The 26,188-nt window shown below is 46.9% G+C and overlaps 1 protein-coding gene across 1 annotated transcript in view; it reads left to right on the forward strand.

Annotated features, from left to right (window-relative positions):
• The window catches only part of lrp1aa (low density lipoprotein receptor-related protein 1Aa), a 149,331-nt gene extending 145,475 nt beyond the window's left edge, over nucleotides 1-3,856 (forward strand). Inside the window, exons 88-89 of the mRNA XM_031567561.2 lie at nucleotides 1,364-1,508; nucleotides 1,952-3,856. Of these exons, the coding sequence (XP_031423421.1) occupies nucleotides 1,364-1,508; nucleotides 1,952-2,092 (286 nt within the window). The 3' untranslated portion in view covers nucleotides 2,093-3,856. The remainder of the gene's footprint in view (nucleotides 1-1,363; nucleotides 1,509-1,951) is intronic.
• Nucleotides 3,857-26,188: the final 22,332 nt, after the last annotated feature.

A 26,188-nucleotide genomic window follows, 5' to 3' on the forward strand; every position in this document is an offset into this window, starting at 1 on the left:
CTCTCACTGTAGAACAAAGATACTCCCCTGTGATCTTGACTGCTTCTTACTCTCACTGTAGAACAAAGATACTCCCCTGTGATCTTGACTGCTTCTTACCCTCACTGTAGAACAAAGATACTCCCCTGTGATCTTGACTGCTTCTTACCCTCACTGTAGAACAAAGATACTCCCCTGTGATCTTGACTGCTTCTTACTCTCACTGTAGAACAAAGATACTCCTCTGTGATCTTGACTGCTTCTTACTCTCACTGGAGAACACAGATACTCCTCTGATACTGTATGGGTCAAGCTTTTCTTCCCTTTGTAACTTTCTCTTTGACTCGTTTTCTAATATTCCCTCTGTTTTCTCATCATCCCTTGCTCTCTCTCTCTTCTCTCTCTCTCTGCTGTTCTTAACTGCATCTCCTTTACCCCTCAGGTCTAGCAGGCCAACCAAATCCTGTTCCAGACAAGCGCGGTAACTGTTGTTAGGGTTAAGCCCCCCCTCCTCTCTCACTCCATCCATCATGTTATCCATCCCCTCCCTGTGGTGTCGTTCTACATTCGCTGTGTTGATTGTTTCAACTTTAAAGAGAACCTTTCGGTTCTCCTGAACGTGCTGTTCATTCCCCTGACCCCTCTTCCCAGACACACTAGCAGAGTGAAGTGATCTATTGAGAGCCTGACTGAAATAGATCAGACTCCATTCAGACTATAGCTTGTATTCCTATGTTGTTGTGGTTGCTGTTGTGTCAGTCGTAGTAGGACGTGCGCTACTGTGAAAGCATTCTTCCAAGCTCTTCCACTTGGAAAGTGCCCCGTGTTTCAGAACCTGGTGTTCATCAACCTGTGCAGTCTACCAAGCGGCCTGTAGTGTTAGAATAGCTCCAACTCAAATTACTGAACAGTCCAGCAGGTGACCATTCATTAATTAGACACTTAACTGTCATCAACAATCAGACTAAAGTTATACCACCTCAGGACAGGAACTACAAACTGACATGAAAATCGCAAATTTGACATTAAACACATTTCATTCATGTATGACATCCAAAAAAGTAGAAGTCTTTAATATGAAAAAGTATCAAAGTATGTAGACCTTTCATTGGCCTCTTGGTTGGGTTTTTTTTTTTTAGTGGACACTGGGTTTGCCTTGGTGCCTGTGACATGTGGCTTCAGTTGCAGGCTTCATTTTGGTGACCATGAGCTTTGGTGGCGCCCCCTTGTGTTGTGGCTGTGTCCCTGTGGCCGTGCATTGCTTTGGTACTAGTGACAGTGCCAGTGCGACCAGTCTTCAGGAGGTGGACTTGTTGTATATTTGTGTGGGTGTGTGTGTGTGGATGGGGTTGTGACCCTTGCACTTTCACCTCTGTGTCTGCAGGGCTAAAGGCTTCCAGCACCAGAGGATGACCAATGGAGCCATGAACGTTGAGATCGGGAACCCAGCGTACAAGATTTACGAGGGCGAGCCTGACGATGACGTCGGAGAGCTGCTGGACTCTGACTTCACACTAGACCCAGACAAGGTGACTCTCTCTCTCTCTCTCTCAAATTCAAATTCAAAAGAAGCTTTATTGGCATGACCATAACGTTGTAGAGTATTGCCAAAGCATTTGCCAAAGCATCTCTCTCTCTCTTTCTCTCTCACTATCACTCTCACTCTCACTCTCTCTCACACAAATGCATACTGTCCAAACCATAGTACATCAGGCAGATAATAACGTCTTCAGTGTCATAGGTTCACTAAATTGAACATGTTTTGGGTATTCTCGGATAACATTTCAGCCATTGTCTTCAGCTGTAAATACCCAACAGAAAGCCTTACACGACTCCTTTGAAGTTACCGGCATGCTTTCCCCTTTACTAATGGCCTGCATTGCAGTGACTTCCCAGACCAGCCCCTCAGAAAATGTCATCTTACAGCAGATGTGGATTTTGTGTGACCCCTCTGCTGTCTGTCTCTCTCCAGCCCACTAACTTCACCAACCCTGTGTACGCCACTCTATACATGGGAGCGCACAACAGCAGAAACTCGCTTGCCAGCACAGACGAGAAGAAGGAGCTTCTCTCGCGGGGGGACGAGGAGCCCCTGGTGGACCCACTGACATAGACTGTCCATTGGACCAGGCCATACCATTTAAAGAAACACCCCCATATTGCCTTTTAAAGAAAGAAGAAAGTACAAAAGGAAAAATCAACGGAAAGAAATTGTGAACACTGTATAAAATGTACAAAATGAAGGACTACTTTTGTATGTGATTGCAGTATTATATTTTGTTCTTTTACAATTCTTCTGCCTGAAACGAACAAGGAAAAGAAAAAAACATTTTCTATGAGATTTAATTTCCTTTATTTTGGTCCCTACCCTACACCTTAATAGCCACTACCTCTGTGCAAAATGGAACAGGAAAATTTGAAAAAAATTAAATCGGAATCATTTTAATTTTTTATTTTTGTATGAAGTGTATAGAGAAAAGACAATACACTGTTCCATTTCAATAGTGCCAACTCTGTTTTCTGTGCCGAGTTATTGGAAGAGGACGCGCTCCGTCTTTAGCTCGCAGTCAAGGCCGATGTTGTCTTGAAAACAGTCTTTAATCTTCCACTTGTCGCTAGGGCCAACCGTGGTGAGTTCGTGTACAGCACATAATAAATGTCAGTCCCTGATGTGGGACTGAATAGTTCCCTTTTAATTTCACAGAAATATATGTTCAAAAATGATTGTGTTCTCCTTGCACAGACTTTTTTTTTTTTCCCGGTGTAAGCTATATGCCGTAAAGCAGATATAAGCAGGAAAATATAAACATTTCTTTTATCATAGCTTGAATGTCCTAGAGGCTTACAGTGACATGATCGTAATGTAGTCAGAAGTTGTGTTGAAGCATATGGGATTATGAGTGAATGGGAGAAGGAACGTGTGTGTATGTGGAACGTCGAGAGTGGACTGCGATGCAGTGAAAAGATGCCCCGTCTGTGTCCAGCTGAAGCCTGCCCCCATACAAGTAGCTTCGGCGGAAGGGACAACACAACACGAGGGTGTGGATGTGTGCTCAGTTATGGGTGTTAGCGCAACTTCAGGAGGAGGACGGCAACAGAGGGGTGACCATTGAAGGAGACGGTTTTGTTCTGTTTTATTTCTCAAGTCCAATGTGTGTCTGTGCTGCGTCCGGCTCTGTTTTGGTTTCTCTGTAAAGTCTGGTGATAATATCTGCGTGTCCCACTTAAACATGAGCTGTTAAATGTCTCTTATTACAGTAACAGATTTATTTGGTCTCTGCTTCAGCAGTATTTTGTCTATGACCGGTCAGAGTAAACTGCACATTTTCCATCACGTAGATGGTAGCTATTCTTTTTTTCTTTTTATGTCTGTCGTTCTTCGCCTAAAAGAGCTAATGCTGCCGCTATTCACTCATTTTTTGATTCCTGCTTTAGCTCAGCTGCTGGGCTGAGATGCTGCTTCTGTTGGAAGGTGATCAGCCATATTTTAATGCATGTTCAATACAAACAAACAAATAAGCAAACATACTGTAAGTAGAATAACAAATCTTTTTAACCTACTTGTCCGCAGTCAAGCAAGGATGTTTCTTCAGTTCAGCTCTGGCTTCTGTTTTTATTTTGTTATCAATTGAGAAAAAATGAGTACAATCATGTTACTTTAAATACGTGCAAAATTGTACATGCATTTTCTTTGAGGTTTTGATTAGATTTTGTTCAGTTTTAATGAAAAGTACACATAGCTTTTATAGTACAGAATGCATGGAGGCTCAAACTTTCTTCTGGAAAGAGAATAATGTTTTAATTTTTTGCTGGAGTACTTTACAAACTAAAATAACAGATATTGTTATAAATAAAACTAAAAATCCACAGAATCTCAGTGTGTTTTCATTTATCTTAGACGGAAGTAGGTAGAACAGACACATTTCTGACATCATGTTATATATTAAACCACCTATAGATTAGCCTAACCTATACTTCTACTTCAGTAAGTAGCACATTTCACTGATGATGGTGAATGCTTATGCTGTGACCATGTATACACTTTCTTGAGAAACACTGTATTGTTATCTTCATGGACAAAAAGAACCTTGCAAAACTGTACCCCTCTCTTCATATCTCTCGCACATGAGGTTATACTTAATTTGGAATAAACTTTATTATGGAATGTTTACTATATTTTAGGAAGATTAAGACACTCATAGTTTGGTTGTATACACCTATGTTTTAACAAAAATGACAAGGAGAGGTCAGAATGCATAACTAAAATGCCCAACTCAAGACTAAATATTATACATTTTTACTTTGTTCTAAGATTACACAGTTATAGTTTAAAACTGTCTAAACTATGTTAAAAGCTCTTATTTATAATAGTATTGCATACAACACAGTAAATCCTTCCAAGTTCATTTATTAAGTTGTATTAAGTTATCTTAACAGAAAATTGAAATTAAGTTTAATTTCATTATAAAAGGTGGGAACACCAAATACTTTTAAGCCTTTTCAGGTTTTTTTTGTAAGCCAAAGAGCATTTGTTGGAGCAGGTAAAGGCTTCATCACTCAATGCCCTTTGAGTTGTTTTCGCCCCATCTTTAGGTGATCATCATCCAGATAGCCAAAACTAGAAAAGAAACAAATATTACATCATGGCCAAATTATTTCATATGTTGAAGTATTTACAGATCTTCCATGTACAAAACTCCCAATGAAACAGACAAACTAACTGCATAACACTGGCGACTGTTCATTTGTTTTAGTTATACAAAAGAAAAGATCACCGTCGCATGCAAGTACTCATACTCAACAATCTAACCTAACCAATATAACAACTGCCAAACCATAGATTCTGAGCAGCAGGATACAACAACAACGCACAGCTGGCAGGTGACAGCCGCAACACGCACCACATGTTGTGCCCAAGATCTATCAAGGCCCTCCTTCACAATACATGTGCTGTCTGTAGCCCACAACTGCTAACCACAACAACACTGCCCAACCATAGAACCTGGGTCAACAGTGGTTGTTTAGCAATCTGAAGGTTGCTAGTTCCATCCCGACTGAAGGTGGGTACCATGCATGGTAGACTCCGGCGTGTGTGTGAATGGGTAAATATTTTAGTCATTACCTTGTAAAAATGCTTTGAGTGCTTTAATGAGTAGAAAAGCGTTACATAAATGGATTTTCAAGAAGGCACCTTCCTCCATCAGGTACCATTTCAGGTGTCTGGCATGCCAGACCCACTCCCATAGAGACAACAACAGATACACCTCAAGATATGCTTCAACAAGATTTCACATGGTTCACTTTTTCAGCAGCCTCAGACAACTCCTTTAACGCTCCTTTGAACAGAAACCAAAATCCAACAGAAGTGGTGTGGTTGATTTAGCTACAAAGCCTGTAACACCGATCTCCAGTGGTCTTGTGTGTACTTGCCTACCTTGTTTTCAGAGGCATATCCCCCGAGACCTATTTTGGGAGGCCAAATAAATGTGCTTCTTTTTTTTAAAGTAATAAAAATAGCACATTTGCATTTCCAATGATACAGGATAAGCCCAAGGAACAATGGGAAAGCTTTTGTAGTGTTTCCATTGCCTGAGCAATACACTCAGCAAGGTGTTGTGTAGGAACTGCCATAGATTACTCACTGCTATAGATTACTCACTGCTATAGATTACTCACTGCTTATAATTGATAGCATCACCAAACTGAAACCTGCTATCAACATAAAATGTTAACATTACCTCCTTCTCAGCTGAAATTTTAAGTACTTGTGACGATATGGTCAGTGTTTCCTGCCATCTCTCATTTTTTTGTTGTTCTTTAATAGGTTACAGCTAGTTTAACGTAGGCTACAGTTTAGAGCTAGAATAATGCTTGACTGCATAGGCTACTTAGCCTTCTTGTGTCTCGTATTTCTGTATAATCAGGTCATAATCAGGACGGAGGATACCCCAGTAGTGATGGCTTAAGGGGAATTTATGGTAGGCTCTTACGCAGGCACGCAAGCCACGCAGGAGCCCCTTGCGTAGTTATGTACCCCCTTTTGCGTGCTTGCGTGTGTCTCCCAATTTTTGCAACTATCCGACATAGCTACGCAAGCCGCACGCAAGGATGTGATTGGTATAAACTAGTGCAGTCAAATTATTAAAATATTTAATCGCGATTAATCGCATTTATGTCATAGTTAACTCAAAATGAATCGCGATTAATCGCACATTTTTATCTATTCTAAATGTCCCTTCGTTTATTTATTTTTTCCATCATTTTATTTTTATTTTAATGCCCTTAGCAACATGGAAAAGTGGATTGGCTTGCTTTATGCAAATGTTTTATTTTATTGAAAACCAACATTGCCAAACAGGGCGGTTCAAAATAAAATTATAAAGTGCACATTTCAGGTAAACAAAGACTCAGCCTATAGTGCAGTTAAACCATGGCTTAATATTTTCTTTTTTTCAAGTTTGCTGGGAACATAGCAGTCAGGCCTCTTATTTCAGAAACAATGAACCGTAACAGTTAGGTTACCAATAAAAGGTAAGCCTACTACTTCTTTGCTTTCAGCCAGCTGCCTGTTGACATTTTTAGACAACAGTGAAGCTCGCTTCTTTTGCACAACACAACTTTTAAAAGTAAACTTTCCATTCAGATGTTTTTTATCATCCATTTCGCCGTATCGCGCAGACCATTCACTCAAACCGTAACGTTGGCCTACTACACAGTTTGTGAGGCCAAAAAGAATGTTAATCTAAAAAAAAGAATAATAAAAAAAAAAAATCGCGTTATTCTCGCGATAAAAAAATTTACGGCGTTAAAATGGGTTTGCGTTAACAACGCGTTAAACTGACAGCATTAGTATAAACCCATCTTTACCATGTGGGCAGTAGCATGCTACCATTAAAAAAGCTGGCTCAGACACCTCGCGAATTCCCTAAGACGTATTTTTCAGTTACAAAAACGTTTTTACCTTGCACAGTGTCTATTTCTCGGTAACTTAAAAAAAAAATCTAAGCCAAAAAAACAAACTTTTAAATCGCTGTTTACCTTGTGGGTAGTAGCATGCTAACATTAGAAAGCTGGCTCAGACATCTTGCAAATAGCCTCACACTAAGGTGACCAGACGTCCCCGGTTTCAGGGGACAGTCCCCGTTTTTGGTGGCCTGTCCCGGCTGGGGCTGTCCCCGGAAATGTCCCCGGTTTTCATTGTGACCAACAACAGACCCGGGATACAAATTAAAAAAAGAAAGAAATCAATCAATGACCAAATGTTTAGTTGCGTAGCCTACACGCCTCGTGCTCAAGCAAGCCAGCCAGCAGCCAGGGGGACAAGCTCTAGCTCAGAGCTCAAAGATGTTCTAGAATGCCCGTCTTTACAGTATTTTGATTGGTGGAATATGCAGCACGGTAGAATCTTTGCCCTGAGCTTCTACTTTTTTTATTCAGAGAGAGATCGCGTCCATTCATTCAGCCAGCTAGCTCTGGCAAATCGAGTACAAGACAGGATAGATTTGGGATAGGCGATTAGCGAACGGTGTTTATTGTAAGTGTCATTGTTTATCATCCATGTCATATATTATTTAACCTATAATATGTATGTAGCCTATGATCTACAATTTGCAACAATGTGAGTGTTAAGCAGCAGCTATCTGTCGGTCAGGTGTCAGCCACAGCTCTACTTGCTAACTAACTTGGTTAACTTTTTAACATTAGCAGTGATACTAACTACAGTACTGTAGCGATCTCAGGCACTACTCAGAGAGGGGTTTCTGTAAATGATGACTTTATTGCTTAACATCCATAGGAACTTAAATCACTGTGACTGCTTATCAATAAACCGCGAGCACGAAGAGGCTCAACAACAGGAAACACGTTATCTTATTCAGGTTCAACCCACACATGAGCTGCCGCGGCTGACAGAGAGCAAGGACACAGGCACACAGGCACACAGACATCACAATGAACATTAACATTACCACATCAACACATACAGGTCGCTACATTGACCCCCCACTACAAAGCTCCTCGTCCACGAGGGAACAAACAAAGTCTGCATAACGCTGGGGCTGTCTCCTAGCCCTTTGCGGACGTGAGACGGGGGGTAACAGGCTTAACCCAGGGGCAGGGGGAGTGGGCTGAGACCCGAGGGCCACAGGGTCAGAGTCAGGGTCACCCCCATCAGGCACTGGCTGTGGAGGGTGCGGTGTTTGTGTGTGTAGTGCAGGGGGTTGGGGTTGGGTGCCTGGGGTACCTGGAACCTGGGGCAAGGCATTGCCTTGATAGGGGGCCAGTCTGTCTCTGTGCAGTGCAACCTTCCGTCCTCGTGGCGGTAGCTGCACACGATACACCACCTCCCCCATCCGCTCCAACACCCTGCAGGGCCCCACCCACTGACTGTCGAGCTTTGGACACCGGCCCTTTTTTCTTTGTGGGTTGTACACCCAAACAAGCTCTCCAGCCTGGAAATGCCTACCCCGTGCCCGCACGTCATAATTGCGATTTTGCCTTGCACCAGCACTTTCCTGATGCACCCGGGCAAACGCATGGGCAGACTCAAGCCTGTCCTGGAGCCTCCTAGCATATTCAGGGCCTGGGGGAACCACCGGGGCGTCTGGAGGCCGCCCATGGCCAGCTCTGCTGGTGTGCGGAGCTCCCTCCCTAGCATGAGAGGTGCTGGGGAACAAGTGGTCGACTCCTGGACTGCAGACCGGCACGCCATGAGCACCAGCGGCAGATGCTCATCCCAGTCTCGCTGATGCTCTGATGTCAGTATGGCCAGCTGCTGACCCAGTGTGCGGTGAAGCCTCTCCACGAGCCCGTCACTTTGAGGCCGTAATGGTGTGGTGCGTGTCTTCTGTATGCCCAGGCGGCTGCACATGGCAGCGAATACCCGGGACTCAAAATTTCTCCCCTGGTCACTGTGCAGTGTGTCAGGCAGCCCAAACCGGCTGAGTATGCCTCCCAGCAGGGCATCTGCCACAGTCTCTGCCTCCTGGTTTGGGAGGGCATAGGCCTCCAGCCACTTTGTGAAATAGTCAATAACAGAGAGGATGTAGACATTACCCTTGTTTGTGCGGGGAAGCGGGCCCATCACATCTACAGCCACTCTCTCAATGGGGGCCCCCACTAGATGCTGCTGCAGCTGGGCATGTGACCGCCCTGTTGGGCCTTTCCGTGCGGTGCATAAGTCACATCGTCTGCAGAAGTCTTCTACGTCCCACCGAAAGTGGCCCCAATAGAAGCCTTGGCGGAGGCGGCGGAGCGTTTTGGTCACACCAAAGTGGCCTGACCCCGAGGCTCCGTGCATGCCCTGCAGTACAGCTGTCCTCAGGCCCTTGGGGACCACCAGCTGCCAACGCTCCTCCCTTGTAGCAGGCTCTTTCCACGCCCTCTGCAGCACCCCGTCAACCAGACGCAGCGAATTGAACTTTGACCACAGCCCCTTGGTGGCCTGTGAGAGTCTTGCCACCTCTTCCCATGGCGGCCTCTGCTGTGACTCCACCCACTGATGCACAGGGTGTAGGTCGGGGTCGAGTTCCTGCTGTTGCCTCCATTCCCCCCCGCTCACCATCTGCAGCTCCCGGCAGTCAACCACTTCTGCCCACCGCACTGCCTTCTGCTGCTGCTGCTGCTGCTCCTCCTCACACAGTTCATGCTCCCAACTCTCCCTCCATTCACAGTGGTGGCACCCGTCTGCAGCACACGGGCGACGGGAGAGGGCGTCTGCATTGCTGTGTTGAGCTCCTGCCCTGTGCACCACTGTGAAGTTATAGGCCTGGAGCTCCTCCAACCACCTGGCGACCTGCCCCTCCGGCTCCCTGAATGACATCAGCCACTGGAGAGCTGAATGATCGGTTCTCACAGTGAAGGGCGGACCGCACAGGTAATATTTAAAATGGTGCACGGAGAGCACCACTGCCAGGAGCTCTCGCCGGGTCACGCAGTAGCACTTCTCAGCCTTGTTGAACACCCGGCTGAAATACGCCACTACCCTCTCCCCGTCTGCACCCACCTGAGACAGCACTCCTCCAGCACCCACCCCACTGGCGTCAGTGTCCAACTTAAACGGGAGAGAGGGGTCAGCTGGAGTCAGCACAGGGGCATCGCTGAGGGCCCGGCGCAGCTGGTCGAACGCCCCCTGGCATGCCTCTGTCCAGACAAACTCTCTGACTTTATGCAACAACTGGAACAGAGGGGCAGCGATGCACGAAAAACCCCATACAAACCTCCGGTAGTATGAGACGAGGCCCAAGAAACTTTTCAAGTCCTTTTGAGTGGACGGGACGGGCCAGTCTGCCACTGCCTGCACCTTGTCCTGCACAGTGCTAATTCCCTCCCGCCCCACTCTGTGTCTCAGAAAAGTCACCTGACGCTGCATGAAATGGCACTTAACAGGGTGGAGTTTCAGCCCTGCTGCCTGGATCCTCTCCAGCACGCGCCGTAACGACAACAGAGCGGCATCGAAAGAGGGTCCATGTGCCAAGATGTCGTCCAGATAAACCAGGCACTCCTGACGTGGGATGCCAGTCAACACCTGATCCATCAGTCTGGCGAAGGAAGCAGGGGCGTTGCATAAGCCAAAACTGAGGACCTTAAACTGCCAGAGCCCACGTCCAGTGCAAAAGGCAGTCTTTGGTCGGGCAGATGGGGCGAGAGGCATCTGGTAATAGCCGGAGCGGAGGTCCAGTGAGGAAAACCAGGCAGAGCCTGAGACTAAGTCCAGAGACTCATCCATGCGGGGTAGTGGATATGAGTCTTTCTTAGTTACCCCATTCAGTGGCCTGTAGTCAGAGCAGAGGCGCCATACACCATTCTTTTTGGGGACCATGACCACTGCAGCTGCCCAGGGGCTGTCTGATGGCTCGATGACGCCTGCCTACAGCATGTTCCCGACAGCTTTGTCACACGCCTCTTGCCGTGCCAGCGGAAGCCAGCGGGGACGGCACTTTATCGGGCGGGCGTCTCCGGTGTCAATCTCATGCTCCACCAGCTGTGTTCGCCCAACGTCATCCTCCCTCAGTGCAAAGCTGTCTTTAAACTCCACTAACAGCCGCCACAACAGCTCCTGCTGTTGTGAGTCCAGGGCATCACAGTTCTCCATCCAGATTTTCGTGATGGCAGACCGCGTCGCCTCCTCCTCCGTCTGGGGCAGCCGGGACGCCTCCTCCTCCGTCTGGGGCAGCAGGGCCAGAGACAAGCAGCCCATGCTGTTGGGGGCTGGCACTGCCAGCAGGGGTGGAGAGGAGTTGGATGCTGTCACCTCTGTCTCCAGCTGAGAGGGAGGTGACTGACCAGCAATGCTGTGGGCGTGGAGTGGTGGCCTGTTAGGGAAACACGCACCCTGATGTCGTGAGGGGTTTTGGGGAAAAGTAGTGGGTGCAGCGACTGGTGGTGTCACAGCCAACAACGCGATGACAGGCCCGTCCTGAAACCTCAGCGTGCCTCTGCCCAGGTCCAGCTGACAGCCCGTGGCCTTCAAGAAATCCAGTCCCAGTATGCACGGGTCCTGCACGCTTGCCACCCACACAGGGTGGCGGACAGATTTCCCCCCCACAGTCAGTGTCATTTCGCCCCTGCCTTTCATGGGTGCCAGCCCGCCCGTGACTGTGCGCAGCTGCACAGTGGTGGGCTCTAACTGAGTCCAGCCTGGCACCACATCAGGTCTTACCAGTGTCACTGTGGACCCCGTGTACACAAGTGCAGTGCAGGGAATCCCTGCTACGGTCACTGGGACGTGACAAAAGTCCCCAACACAAGTCCGCCCTACCACTACCACAGGCTCCGTGGGCATGTTGTCGTCTGCTTCTGGGGGGAGTGGGCCCTGACTCCCCCGTCTGTGTTGTCGGGCCTTTCCTGCAGACGACGAAAAGGAAGAGGATGGGGCTGGGGTCCGCACAGCCTCCCCTATGCGGACCCCGGGTCGTTTCCCGGACCCCTGGGTGCTTTTGGGCACTGCCTGAGGAAGTGACCAGGCTGGCCACACCCCCAACACACCCTGGGTGATGTGTGCGGGGTACGGGTTGACTGGATAGACATAGCCCGTATTAGTTCCGTCAGCTCAGATGCCCATGCCAGCTTCTCCAGGCCAGCGTTGGTGCCCACTGCCACTCTTGTTATGGGCATGCTCTCACTGTGGCTACCTCCAGCTGGCACACCCCACACAAACTCCCTCTCCACTGCTAACTCCAATGCAGCCTGCAGAGATCGAGGGTGCTCCAGCTGTACCTGCACACGCAGCTCAGTGGGGGACAGAGCTCTGATGAACTGGTCACTTGCCAGCTCGCTCTGTACATCAGGTGGCATGTGTGCATATGCCCGCCGAGTGAGGCTCTCAATGTCATTTGATAATGCCCGCAGAGGCTCCCCTGGGAGTCTGTACCTGTTGCTGCTGCACACATTGTCCAAAGCGCCTATTTAATGCAGCCACCAAAGTAAGGTGACCAGACGTCCCCGGTTTCCGGGGACAGTCCCCGTTTTTGGTGGCCTGTCCCCGGAAATGTCCCCGGTTTTCACTGTGACAACAGACCCGGGATACAAATTTTAAAAAGAAAGAAAGAAAACAATGACCAAACGTTTAGTTGCGTAGCCTACACACCACAGGCTCAAGCAAGCCAGCCAGCAGCCAGGGGGACAAGCTCTAGCTCAGAGCTCAAAGATGTTCTAGAATGCCCGTCTTTGTAGTATTTTGATTGGTGGAAAATGCAGCGCGGTAGAATCTTTGCCCTTAGCTTCTACTTTTTTTTATTCAGAGGCAGGGGGACTGCCAATGGAAACTAGCCTTTTGGCTATAATTGGGTGCATTTACATTTGTGAATGTACACTGTCCCTCTGTGAAGTTGAAATTGAGAGATATCGCGTCCATTCATTCATTCATTCATTCATTCATTCATTCAGCCAGCTAGCTCTGGCAAATCGAGTACAAGACAGGATAGCATTGGGAAAGGCGATTAGCGAACTGTGTTTATTGTAAGTGTCATTGTTTATCATCTATGTCATATATTATTTAACCTATAATATGTATGTAGCCTATGATCTACAATTTGCAACAATGTGAGTGTTAAGCAGCAGCTATCTGTCGGTCAGGTGTCAGCCACAGCTCTACTAATTAACTTTGTTAACTTTTTAACATTAGCAGTGATACTAACTACAGTACTATGACATTTCAGTTTCATTAGTCTGGGTTACTATTGAGAGGTAGTTGGCAACTTTACGTCTGTCTCGTTGTTTGTGTGACAATGACAATAAAGTACTTTGAACTTTGATAGTTCTGTGGAAGCAAAAACAGTCTCACCAGTTCAATTTTAAGCAGTGGGTTTCAATGTGCTTAAATCTTTAAATGAGTCATGTGCTTAGGCTACATAGATAGACAATTACATGTAGCCTAGAATAATGGTAGGCCTACATTACCTAAAAACAAACACACAAAAAAACATGTGTTCTTAAAAGACACTAATGAAATGTCTTTTTCCCACATTAACTTCACATATTCTTTATCAACAAATATGCCAACTGGTAGTGTGTCACAGAACTTGTTAATTTTTAGATTATTCAGATCTCCCTCCCTCACCTTGACATTGCTTGGATTTAACCACATTTTTTACTGAAATTGTATTTTGAATCTTTTTGTTTGTTTGTATCTTAAATCACTTTTGGTATAGTAATACCTAAACAACTATTCCAAAGATCCTGGAGTCTATGGGCCTGATCTCTGTATGTTCATAGTTCCAGCTGATTTTCACACAGAATATATGCAAAGAGTGCAGAGAGATAGTGTTCATGTGCTTGTGTGGATAGTGCAAGGATTGAGTACTTGTGCTTGTGTGTGTGAGGATAGTGCAAAGTGATATAAATAGTACAGTCTGTGCAATGGGCTAGTATAGCCAGTAAAAGAGTAAAAAGATAAAAAGATGGACAGTGGGATGGAAAAATTAAGAGCTGAGAAGAGGAGGGGAGACTGATATACACTCATGCAGAGAAGTCCATCTCCCTCCCCCTCCCCTTCTGCGTGGCGTTGTAGAGTTGTATTGCCCTGGGGACAAAGGACTTTCTCAGCCTGTCCGATGAGCATGACAGTGACAGGAGTCTGCCACTGAAAATGCTCCTCTGTCCGTTAAGAGTACTGTGTAGTGGGTGGTGGTCATTGTCCAAGATGGTCAGCAGCCTACTCAATGTCCTTTTCTCCGCCACTGATGTTAGGCAGTCCAGTTCCATGCCAACAACAGCTCCTGCCTTTCTCACCAGCCTGTCTAGTCGCCCTGCATCCCTCTTCTTCATGCTGCCTCCCCAGCACACCACAGCAAAAAAAAGGACACTGGCAACAACAGACTGGTAAAACATGCGCAGGAGTTTGTTGCAGACATTGAAAGACCTCAGCCTCCTCAGGAAGTAGAGCCGGCTCTGACCCTTCTTATAGATGGCATCTATGTTGGCTGACCAGTCCAGTTTACTGTCCAGATGAACTCCTAAGTACTTGTAGGTTTTGACCACCTCCACACTGACACCACCGATGGAGACTGGTAGCAGAGGAGGCTGAGACCTCCTAAAATCCACCACCATCTCCTTGGTCTTGGTGGCGTTCAGCTGCAGGTGGTTATGCCTACACCACTGCACAAAGTTGTCCACCAGGCTCCTGTACTCACCCTCCTGTCCATCCCTGATACATCCCACAACAGCAGAGTCATCAGAGAACTTCTGGATGTGGCACGACTCTGTGTTGTAGGTGAAGTCTGATGTGTACAGGGTAAACAGGACAGGTGAGAGCACAGTCCCCTGTGGAGCGCCGGTGCTGCACAACAGTCTCAGATACGCAGTCTTTCAGCCTGACAAACTGTGGTCTCTCCGTCAGGTAGTCAGTGATCCAGGATACCAGGTGGGCGTTCACACCCATCTGCACGAGCTTGTCACTCAGTCGGAGGGGCTGGATGGTGTTGAAGGCGCTGGAGAAATCAAAGAACATGATTCTCACAGCACCTTTCCCCTTGTCCAGATAAGAGTGAGCCCTGTGCATTAGGTAGACGATGGCATCTTCCACGCCCACCTTCTCCTGGTAGGCAAACTGCAGCGGGTCAAGTGCATGGCGTACCTGAGGTCTGAGGTTGTGAAGCAGCAGTCGTTCCATGGTCTTAGATATGTGTGATGTAAGAGCGACTGGCCTGAAGTCATTCAGCTCACTGGGGTGCGGCTTCTTCGGGATGGGGATGAGGCTGGAAGTTTTTCAAAGAGCAGGCACCTTCCCTAGTTGGAGGCTCAGGTTGAAGAGATGCTGCAGAGGCTCACCCAGTTCCACCGCGCATGCCTTGAGGAGTCTTGGACAGACTCCATCGGGGCCGGCTGCTTTCCTGGGGCGCAGTCTCCTCAGCTCTCCTGTGACCTGATTTGCCGTGATGGTGGGGGGGAGGGGGGGGCTCTGTGTGGTCGCCTGGGGGAGGGGTGCAGCTGTGTAGAGTGGCAGAGGGCTGGAAGCTGGAGGGAGTGGGGCCACACTGGCTGTGGTCAGAGCAGGGGGGAGGGGTGGGGTGGTTGTGGCATGCAGAGAGCAGTTAGCAGCTGATGGGGGGGATGCAGGAATAGGTGTTAGACAGTCATTAATAGGGCTCTCAAGTGTCACGCATTGAGCGTGGCAGTCACTCATTTCGGTCTTTAGTCACGCACTCCCGCCACACATCGTATTTCTCACGCTGAAAAACAAACTCTAGGCTATTTAATGTGCCGCAGCGCGCAAACATGACCTGGTCGCGCTGCCCTCACCATGGAGGAATCAAGCACGTCTCCCCGAATCCCCTGGAGTTCTGCCGTGAGGTGCCACTTATCAGCCAATCAAAAAAAAATGGGCTACACAATAGCCAATCCGAAAAATACATCTGTTGTATCTGGGTAAGATTTAATCCAGCAACCAATGAAAATAAAGCATCCTGAAATTGCGCGCGATTGATCTTTCGAAAGTTTCGTTCACCTGAGGAAACCACTGGAGCTCCGAGCATCAGTCTTCTACAAAGAGTAAGTCGTCTCCTGTTTTAATGTTACAACAAATTCACAATGGTTTGACACAAGCAATGACAACTTGACTGCAGTTAGAGAATATTTCCCAGATGATTAGCATCAGTTTTTAATGAGTGTTTGTAGCCAACACAGTTTGCCTTTTCACTATAGCTTTGATTCCGAACTTCGTTAATAGGCTATAATAAATTCGAGCAGGCCTATTAAAAATATATATAGCCTATAATTCGAACGAATATTAGGCAGCCCTTAATATTCAATTATGTTATGGGCATTATTTTTTGTAATTGTGTTTGCTTGAACATTCTATTCAGATTCCGAGGCTTTTTCACGCCTGGTGAAGTTGTGAATCGCGAGCTCATTAGGCATACTAGCATGTTATAAATATCCTGGCCATGGATGCATTAATCATTGCATCTGTCTTTCAAAGATGTCAGGTAAAAAACAAATAAGCATCCTGTCCTTCGCCCAACGGGAAAGCCCCCTAAAAAGGCCAGATTAGGCCCAGAGAAGGTTGTAAACACATTAGAGGAGGAGATGGTGGAAGTGGAAGAGACAGTGCAGGTGGAAGAGGAAGAGACAGTACAGGTAGAGGAGGGAGAGACAGTGCAGGTGGAGGAGGAGGAGACGGTGCAGGTGGAGGAGGAGGAGACGGTGGAAGAAACAGTGGAGGAGATGGCTAGAACAAAAGGGAGAAAAGTCCCAGGAGCAGCCACCTACAAGACCTCTTTTAATAGTGAATGGACCTCTAAATGGCCATGTATTACTGTAGGAAGCACCAGCTCATATTACTGGTGCTCTATCTGCCGCCAAGAGACCTCCTGTGCCCATCCAGGTGTGCGGGATGTGACAAGGCACATAGTAAGGGGCATCAGGCCAAACAGCAGGCACTGAAGTCAACCAGCACAATTAATACATCCAATTCTATGACTATGGCATATATAATGGTAACCAACACCAAAAATGATAAAATAGTCTAAAAAGGCAACAAACACCTACAATAAACAACACAAGTCATAATTCTCTCTCTCCCAAATTGAATAAATACTTTGTAATTGGTTGAATTGTCAGTGCCATGTGTCAAATCTTTTCTGCAAGTCTGAGCAATTATTACCAACAACAAAACACTAATAATAATATGGGGGGGGGCTGGTCTGTGGGCATACGGCAGGGGCGGGGCGGGCGGAATGGGAATATGTCACTCTTGCCTGTCTTCAAAACTTGAGAGCCCTGCATTAACACCTGGAGCTGTGTTGTCAAACCTGTTGTAGAAGTTGTTACGACCCCCTGTGCCCCTGCGCACCCTGCCTGCAGTCCCTAGACTGGCCATATGGAGGCAGCAGGCTGTGGACCTACAACCAGCATGATGAGCAGTGATTATCCACACCTGGTTGTAGATGTGGATATAAAAGCACTGCTACGTCTGATGGAAGGCCCTTCTCAGCTTCCGCTACTCTCACACACACTTTTGACAAACGCTCCTACTCACGTACATATCCACTTCACGCATCCACGCATCTTTGGAAACCCCTAGACTTTCTCCTTTGCAATACACTTTGTAGTAAATAAATAGTCTTTTGTTACAATCCGCCACATTGTCTGTCTCTACCGTTTTTATGTTGCGACCCACAAGCCGGTCGTAACATAAATTGGGGGCTCGTTCGAAATAGATCTTTTTTTTCACAATTCTGCGTGGAGTGCGTGGCTCACTTAGTCAGGGTTTTGGTACCGGTATCCTCTACATCCGTATACTCCAGGTAGGAAGATTGGGAACAGTGCACCCCTAGCCCAGCATGTTTCTGAAGCGACAGGTGTAGGAAAGAATAGCAAATACAGGACTGGAGTGTACGGATGAACGTTGATACCGTGGTGAGTGGTCATTTTTTCCCCCTTAAATTGTGTGTGTTTTTTGGGAGACGGTTAGTTGAGAAGCTGGGCATTTAATATATGAGCGGTGGCTCGTTATTAGTTGACTTCAGGTGATCTGAAGAATTTGCTGAACATCAGTTTAACTGGTATAAAGGAGTTTGTCTGTTAGGTAGGGCTGTGAGAGCCTGCGTAACGCTAAAGCAAACCTCCGTTTAAAAAGGCGACAGGTTATAGTGATCAACTGTCTCCTTTATATTGTTGATGTGTGCTTTAGCCCGGTGTTGGGTTATTCGGGGAAAAGCTGTTAAACTGGGGTGTACAGTTGGTTTAGTTCCCTCGATAAGGTTCTCCATTTGAAGCAAATTATAAAGAGATAACCGTTGATACTACGGAGGTTCGTGCTGCTGGTAGCGTTGTGGAAGAGACTGGGCCATTGTGGTAAGCCGTTCTGTTTTGAAAGTGCGGCTAGACGATTGTGGCAAGCCATTTTTTCTTAAATTGGGTTCTGGCAAGACTGGGGACGCCTTGTTTGCTCACTAGCCTTTGCTTCACTGCTGGTAAGTAGGACAAGTCTCCTGTTATTATCTGAAGGGTGGGTTCCCTTTTCTCTTCATTACTAAAGTTTTTGTGTGGGAAATAACTGCATCTTTGAGGTGTTTGATAAAGGCCTGTGTGGAATTTTGTGTAGTGCCCTGTTTGCTGTTGGTGGTTTATTATGTCTTTCAACATGGAGGAGTTTGTTGCTCAGCCCTCTGAGGAAATGTTGAAGACATGTACAAAAGAACAGCTACTGCAAGTAGCAGAGCATTTCAAAATAGAACTGACTAGTCAAATTAAAAAAACAAAGGCTACGGTGTATGAAACCATTAAGGACTTTTTGATTGACAGAGAGGTAATGGCGGCAAAAAGAGACGACCCAGTTACACCCTCGGTCTCTCTGACACCTAGTTCTGATAGTGAAGTCAGGCTAAAAGAAAAAGAGATTGACAAAGAATTAGCTTTGAAAAAGTTGGAGTTTGAAGATATTGAGCGGCAGAGGCAGTTCGAAAATATTCAGCGGCAGAGGCAGTTCGAAAATGACGAGCGGCAAAGGCAGTTCGACCTCCGCCGGTTAGAATTAGAACTTGCTGCCAAAGGAATTCAAATTCCAACCTCTCCTGGTGAACAGTCACCGCCTTATACAGCACCAATGAACATTAGTAAATACATCAGGATGGTACCACCCTTCTCCGAGAAGAATGTGGATAAATATTTCCCTCATTTTGAGAGGGTTGCTACCTCCCTGAAATGGCCCAAAGAAATCTGGACCTCACTACTCCAATGTGTGTTGGTAGGCAGGGCTCAAGAAATCTATGCCTCTGTGTCTCTTGAACAGTCCGCAGATTATGAGGTGGTAAAGACTGCGATTCTGAAGGCGTACGAGTTGGTTCCTGAGGCATATCGGCAGAGGTTCCGACAGTGCAGAAAGTGAGACCAGCACACCTACATTGAGTTTGCTCGTGAAAAAGAGCGCTTATTTAATCGGTGGTGTACCTCTCAACAAGTAGACACTCTGGAGTTACTCAGGGAGCTCATCCTCCTTGAGGAGTTTAAGAACTGCGTCCCTGAGGTGATTACAACATACCTCAATGAGCAGAAAGTTAACACACTGGCTGAAGCAGCTGTGCTGGCGGATGAGTTCGCTTTGACACACCGTAACATGCAGCCCACCAGATCGGGTGACGGCTTTAGGAACAGGGCTCCCTACCAGGGTAAACCAAGGCCTGTTGTGGCAGGGCCTTACCCTGCGTCTCCCCCAAGGAGTCCTAGTGGGGCGTCTGGTGGAAACCTTGACATTGTGTGTTTTTATTGCAGAAACCCTGGACACAAAATATCGGACTGTCATGCATACCAGAACGACCAATGTAAGGCTGTGGCTTTGGTTGCAGCTTCGCAATGCAGGACTAACTGTGGCTGTGTTGGAAGTGCCTGTTCGCATGAGGGTGGTTCTAGCGAGAAGGTGGACTACTCTCCTTTCATAAGTATAGGGTCAGTGTCTCTGCCAGGCCAAAGTAGTGTGCCTGTGCGCATCCTGAGGGATACAGGGGCTGCACAGTCGGTCCTGTTGGGGGGAGTGCTGCCTCTCTCTGCCAGGACTGCCACAGGGAGTCGTGCACTCGTTAGAGGCATTGAAATGGGTTTTAGAAAGTTACCTTTACATCATGTCCAGCTTTCCTCTGGCTTAGTCACCGGCCATGTAGTGGTTGGGGTGTGTGCATCTCTGCCTGTGCCTGGGGTAGAGTTCATCCTGGGAAATGACTTAGCTGGGGGGAATGTCTGGGAACTCACTAAGGTGGCACCACCACCCGTTATGGTAAGCGTTCCACCGGCGTCTGACACGCTTGATGGGTGCGCAACACATTTCCCTCCTGTTTTTCCCATTTCTGCTGTTCCTACAGCTAAACAGCTACAGGAAGCTGAGGAACAGGAGCGGTTACGTTGTCATTCTGAGGTGATCAGTAAAACTGTTGAAGGTAAGAGGGTTGCTTCTCCAGTCAACAGCCAGACTTGCACAAGAGGGAAATATAACCGTGTCAATGGCCGTTCAGTTGTGGGGACTGAATCTGGCCCAGTGGAGTTGATCCACACCGGACCTGGGAATGGTCATAGTGTCTCTGACTATAGGGAGTCAGACACTGATTCTAGCACTAAGCAGCTTCCTGCTAATGTGCTGGGCTATATCGGTGGCTCTAGGCACCTCTATCAAACCCGTGCTGCTGCAAAGAAAGTGCTAGCGAAATCAATGTGTAAGATGCAGCGCTCTTTCGGTCGCAACGCACAGTGTTTTGAGAAAGGGGATCAGGTCCTAGCCTTGCTGCTCATCAGTCCTTTTTGAACTAGTGTTGCTGATCCCTACACTATGGGGAGGTGTTGTTTGAATCACGACTGTTGTAATTAGCACGCCACACTGTAAAAAAGAGGGATAATGAATAATAGTTGTTCTGTGACCTGTTTTCCTCTTGTCTTCAGTTTTTCAAGGACCCAGGATGGTGGAGCCCAGAGATGGGACAGGGTCACGGGGCTCTTTTCTTTTTTTTTTCAGGTTCCTGGGAGGAACCTTCTTGGGGTGGGAGGTGTTACGACCCCCTGTGCCCCTGCGCACCCTGCCTGCAGTCCCTAGACTGGCCATATGGAGGCAGCAGGCTGTGGACCTACAACCAGCATGATGAGCAGTGATTATCCACACCTGGTTGTAGATGTGGATATAAAAGCACTGCTACGTCTGATGGAAGGCCCTTCTCAGCTTCCGCTACTCTCACACACACTTTTGACAAACGCTCCTACTCACGTACATATCCACTTCACGCATCCACGCATCTTTGGAAACCCCTAGACTTTCTCCTTTGCAATACACTTTGTAGTAAATAAATAGTCTTTTGTTACAATCCGCCACATTGTCTGTCTCTACCGTTTTTATGTTGCGACCCACGAGCCGGTCGTAACATAAATTGGGGGCTCGTTCGAAATAGATCTTTTTTTTCCCAATTCTGCGTGGAGTGCGTGGCTCACTTAGTCAGGGTTTTGGTACCGGTATCCTCTACATCCGTATACTCCAGGTAGGAAGCAGTGGCTCAGATTGATCACCAGATCCTTCCATCGAGCACTGGTTTGTTGTTTTGCGTTTTGTTTGTTTTGCGTGTTTGATTCTACTTCTCGTCTGGAAACAATCCTGGGCGGGTATTGTTATAACTCTCGTCAGGGGTACGTGAGTACGGCTGCACTCGATTGGGAACAGTGCACCCCTAGCCCAGCATGTTTCTGAAGCGACAGGTGTAGGAAAGAATAGCAAATACAGGACTGGAGTGTACGGATGAACGTTGATACCGTGGTGAGTGGTCATTTTTTCCCCCTTAAATTGTGTGTGTTTTTTGGGAGACGGTTAGTTGAGAAGCTGGGCATTTAATATATGAGCGGTGGCTCGTTATTAGTTGACTTCAGGTGATCTGAAGAATTTGCTGAACATCAGTTTAACTGGTATAAAGGAGTTTGTCTGTTAGGTAGGGCTGTGAGAGCCTGCGTAACGCTAAAGCAAACCTCCGTTTAAAAAGGCGACAGGTTATAGTGATCAACTGTCTCCTTTATATTGTTGATGTGTGCTTTAGCCCGGTGTTGGGTTATTCGGGGAAAAGCTGTTAAACTGGGGTGTACAGTTGGTTTAGTTCCCTCGATAAGGTTCTCCATTTGAAGCAAATTATAAAGAGATAACCGTTGATACTACGGAGGTTCGTGCTGCTGGTAGCGTTGTGGAAGAGACTGGGCCATTGTGGTAAGCCGTTCTGTTTTGAAAGTGCGGCTAGACGATTGTGGCAAGCCATTTTTTCTTAAATTGGGTTCTGGCAAGACTGGGGACGCCTTGTTTGCTCACTAGCCTTTGCTTCACTGCTGGTAAGTAGGACAAGTCTCCTGTTATTATCTGAAGGGTGGGTTCCCTTTTCTCTTCATTACTAAAGTTTTTGTGTGGGAAATAACTGCATCTTTGAGGTGTTTGATAAAGGCCTGTGTGGAATTTTGTGTAGTGCCCTGTTTGCTCGTAACAAAGTGGTTAAACTGGTTTGCCCTCACCACATCCCCCTCAACAGTGCTGCTGCTCTTCTTGCAGCCTGTGATGGTTTTCATGCCATCCCACACCTCTCTCATGTTGTTTTCCTGCAGCTTCTGCTCCACCTTCCTTCTGTATGAGTCCTTTGCCTCTCTCAGCATGGTCTTCAGCTCCCCCTGTACGCGCTTCCGCTCTGCCTGGTCCCCCTCTTTGAATGCCCTCTTTTTCATGTTGAGGAGATGTTTAACATTAGAGGTAATCCAGGGCTTGTTGTTAGGGAAGCAGCGCACTGTTTTAGTGGGAGCGACAATGTCCATACAGAAGTTCAGGTGGTCAGTAGTGCAGTGTGTGACCCCTTCAATGTCCTCTCCAAAAGAGTCCTGCAGCACACTCCAGTCAGTTGACTCAAAGCAGTCCCTGAGGGCATCCTCTGCCTCAGGAGTCCATTTCCTGAAGGAGCGCGTGGTGGTTGGTTGCCTGCGCACTTTTGGTGTGTATTTGGGTTGTAGGAAAACCAGATTGTGATCTGATTTCCCTAAGGGAGGAAGTGGTGTGGCTTTGTATGCATCCCTCACGTTAGCATACATTAGGTCAATTGTCCTGTTCTTTCTTGTTGGGCAAGACACAAACTGGTAAAAAGCAGGCAGAGTAGAGTCCAGGGTTACATGATTAAAGTCCCCCGAAATTGCAATGAAGGCTTCAGGATGTTGAGTTTGGAGCCCAGCGATAACGGTGTAGATGGTGTCGCACGCGACTTCGACCGTAGCTCGTGGAGGGATGTAAACACAAACAACAATGGCGTGCGAGAATTCCCTAGGCATGTAATACGGACGGAGGCTAACAGCTAACACTTTGATGTCTGGGCAACAGATGGTCTCTTTAACAGTCACATGCCCTGGGTTGCACCACCTAATGTTGACATAAAGTGCAAGCCCCCCACCTTTCCGTTTGCCACTTAGGTTAAGGTCTCTGTCCGCTCTCACCGTAGTAAAGCCGGGTAGCTCCACGTTGAGGTCCGGAATGTTGTTGGTTAGCCAGGTTTCCGTGAGGCACAGTAAGCTGCACTCTCTGTACAACTTCACGTTCATCACCAAGGCTGCCAGCTCATCTGTCTTGTTGGCCAACGAGTTTACATTCCCCATCACAAACGAAGGAATAGCTGGTTTAAACCTCCACCGCTTCTGCAGGCGCCTAGCCTTCACCAACGCCCCAGCTCTGCTTCCACGGTAGCGTCTCACCAGCTCCTCCGGTATGGGGTAAACTTTGCCAGCATGATTTCTTGTCCGCAGTGCGAACAGCTGATCCCTCGTGTAAACAAAGTACTGACTGCCCTGTTGCAGTCGATTCGTAAGTGTATCCATAGGATATAAAGATATCTACACAGTGCCTATGAAAAGCAAAGTGTAAACAAGGACAAACAAACTTAAAAAATCTAAAAAGACTCGAGACAACGGAGCTACGTGGAAAGGCTGCCACTCACGTCGGCGCCGGAAGCACTTTACTACTCTTCATTTCAGCCACTTTGTGATTAGTTTTAAGAAGAAAACTCTTTGTTTGACATTCCCCTTGCGATTTACAAGAACAAGGGTAAGATAAACTGCTTTTATGAATAAGGGCCCAGTCAGTGTCCCCGTTTTTCGATTACAAAGACAAATACATGACATGTGTGGGATATTTTAATATGATTCAGAAGGAAGGTCAGATAATTCATTTAATTAGTTTGAGGATCAGATACACTCTAAACACGATGTTAGAAAAGGGGTTTGGCCCACCGGGTAGAGGATGGGTCATGATACACAGGCTTTCTGATTGGATGGAGTCAGGTTAGAGGTTAATGATTTGGTTGGTTACAGGGTCAGCCAGTCATGGCTGAAGTGGGAGTGTCAGAAGAGGTTTAAATGGCAGCGCGCGACGCTAGGCAGACAGAAATATTCCTAGGACTTTCTCTTATTGTGGTTTAAGATCTGCAATAAACCCTGCTGAAGAATTCACCATCTGCTGTTCGACTCCTGCTTAAATGGGACCGTGTGTGTGTATATTTTAGACACGACACATGTTTTGGAGGTGTTAACGTGTCTGAACTGAAAATGTCCCCGGATTTTGTCTCAGAAATCTGGTCACCTTACACCAAAGCCCCATAATCATGCCTGTCTTCTGGGCTAACCAACAAAAGGCATTTTAATGCATCGTCTGTGAGGCACATTGCAAGCTGCAGGGCTTTTTCTCTCTCCGTCCACTCCCCTGCATGAGCCAGCAACTCAAACTGTGCATGGAAGGCCTCCCAATCTGACTTACCCCCATACTTGGGTGTTTTCACTGAGGACTATGTGCTGTGGGCGCCGCCATGATGGACGTTCTTACAGTCACAGTCCGTCCCTCCCCCACTCCTCGGATGCTCCGCGCGGGACTTTGACCTTGAACCTGCAGCCATGCCAGCCTCCGAAGCCATCCTCGCCGCCGAATCCCGTATCCGCGATCTTGCCTGTTCCATCCTCTGAAACTCCTCAGACCATCGGCCTGGACCACTGTCTCCCTCCTCCTTAACTTTCACGCCAGAAAAGTTCTCCATGACGCTAAGCAATGTCCTCCGCAAAAACTAATAATTAACTACCAAAAAAATAAATAAACGATAAAGAACTTGTCTCCCTAGCTCACTCACTTTATTTATAGTTCACTTCTGACACCAATTGTAGCGATCTCAGGCACTACTCAGAGAGGGGTTTCTGTAAACCTGGGAACTTAAATCACTGTGAGTGATTATCAATAAACCGCCAGCACGAAGAGGCTCAACAACAAGAAACACGTTATCTTATTCTTATTCAGGTGTCCCCGCCCCCGGCTACTCTGCCAGCCCCCCGCAGCGCATAGCAAACCACACATGAGCTGCAGCGGCTGACAGAGAGCAAGGACACAGGCACACAGACATCACAATGAACATTAACATTACCACATCAACACATACAGGTCGCTACAGTACTATGCCATTTCAGTTTAATTAGTCTGGGTTACTATTGAGAGGTAGTTTGCAACTTGTCAATAAATTAAACCACTTGAAAGCAAGAAAATACTCCTTGAACTCGCTTTCCGTACATCCAGTTGCGCTTCCCGCTTACGTCTGTCTCGTTGTTTGTGTGACAATGACAATAAAGTACTTTGAACTTTGATAGTTCTGTGGAAGCAAAAACAGTCTCACCAGTTCAATGTTAGGCAGTGGGTTTCAATGTGCTAAAATCTTTAAATGAATCATGTGCTTAGGCTACATAGATAGACAATTACAGGTAGCCTAGAATAATGGTAGGCCTACATTACTTAAAAACAAACACAAAAAAAACATGTGTTCTTGTGGTGGTCTCTTACAAGACACTAATGAAATGTCTTTTTCCCACATTAACTTCACATATTCTTCATCAACAAGTATGTCAACTGGTAGTGTGTCACAGAACTTGTTATTTTTTAGATTATTCAGATTTCCCTCCCTTACCTTGACATTGCTTGGATTTAATTACATTTTTTACTGAAATTGTATTTTGAATCTTTTTGTTTGTTTGTTTCTTAAATCACTTTTGGTATAGTAATACCTAAACAACTATTCCAAAGATCCTGGAGTCTATGGGCCTGATCTCTGTATGTTCATAGTTCCAGCTGATTTTCACACAGAATATAGGAATACAATGCATTCAGTTGCCTCAATGGCCTTAACATTTTCTATTCTGGAAAAACCTACACCTGTCACCCATCCGTGCAGACCAGTCACTTATCAGCCAAACACAGAGG

This window comes from Clupea harengus, chromosome 5 (genome assembly GCF_900700415.2).
Source record: "Clupea harengus chromosome 5, Ch_v2.0.2, whole genome shotgun sequence".
NCBI classification, from domain to species: domain Eukaryota; kingdom Metazoa; phylum Chordata; class Actinopteri; order Clupeiformes; family Clupeidae; genus Clupea; species Clupea harengus.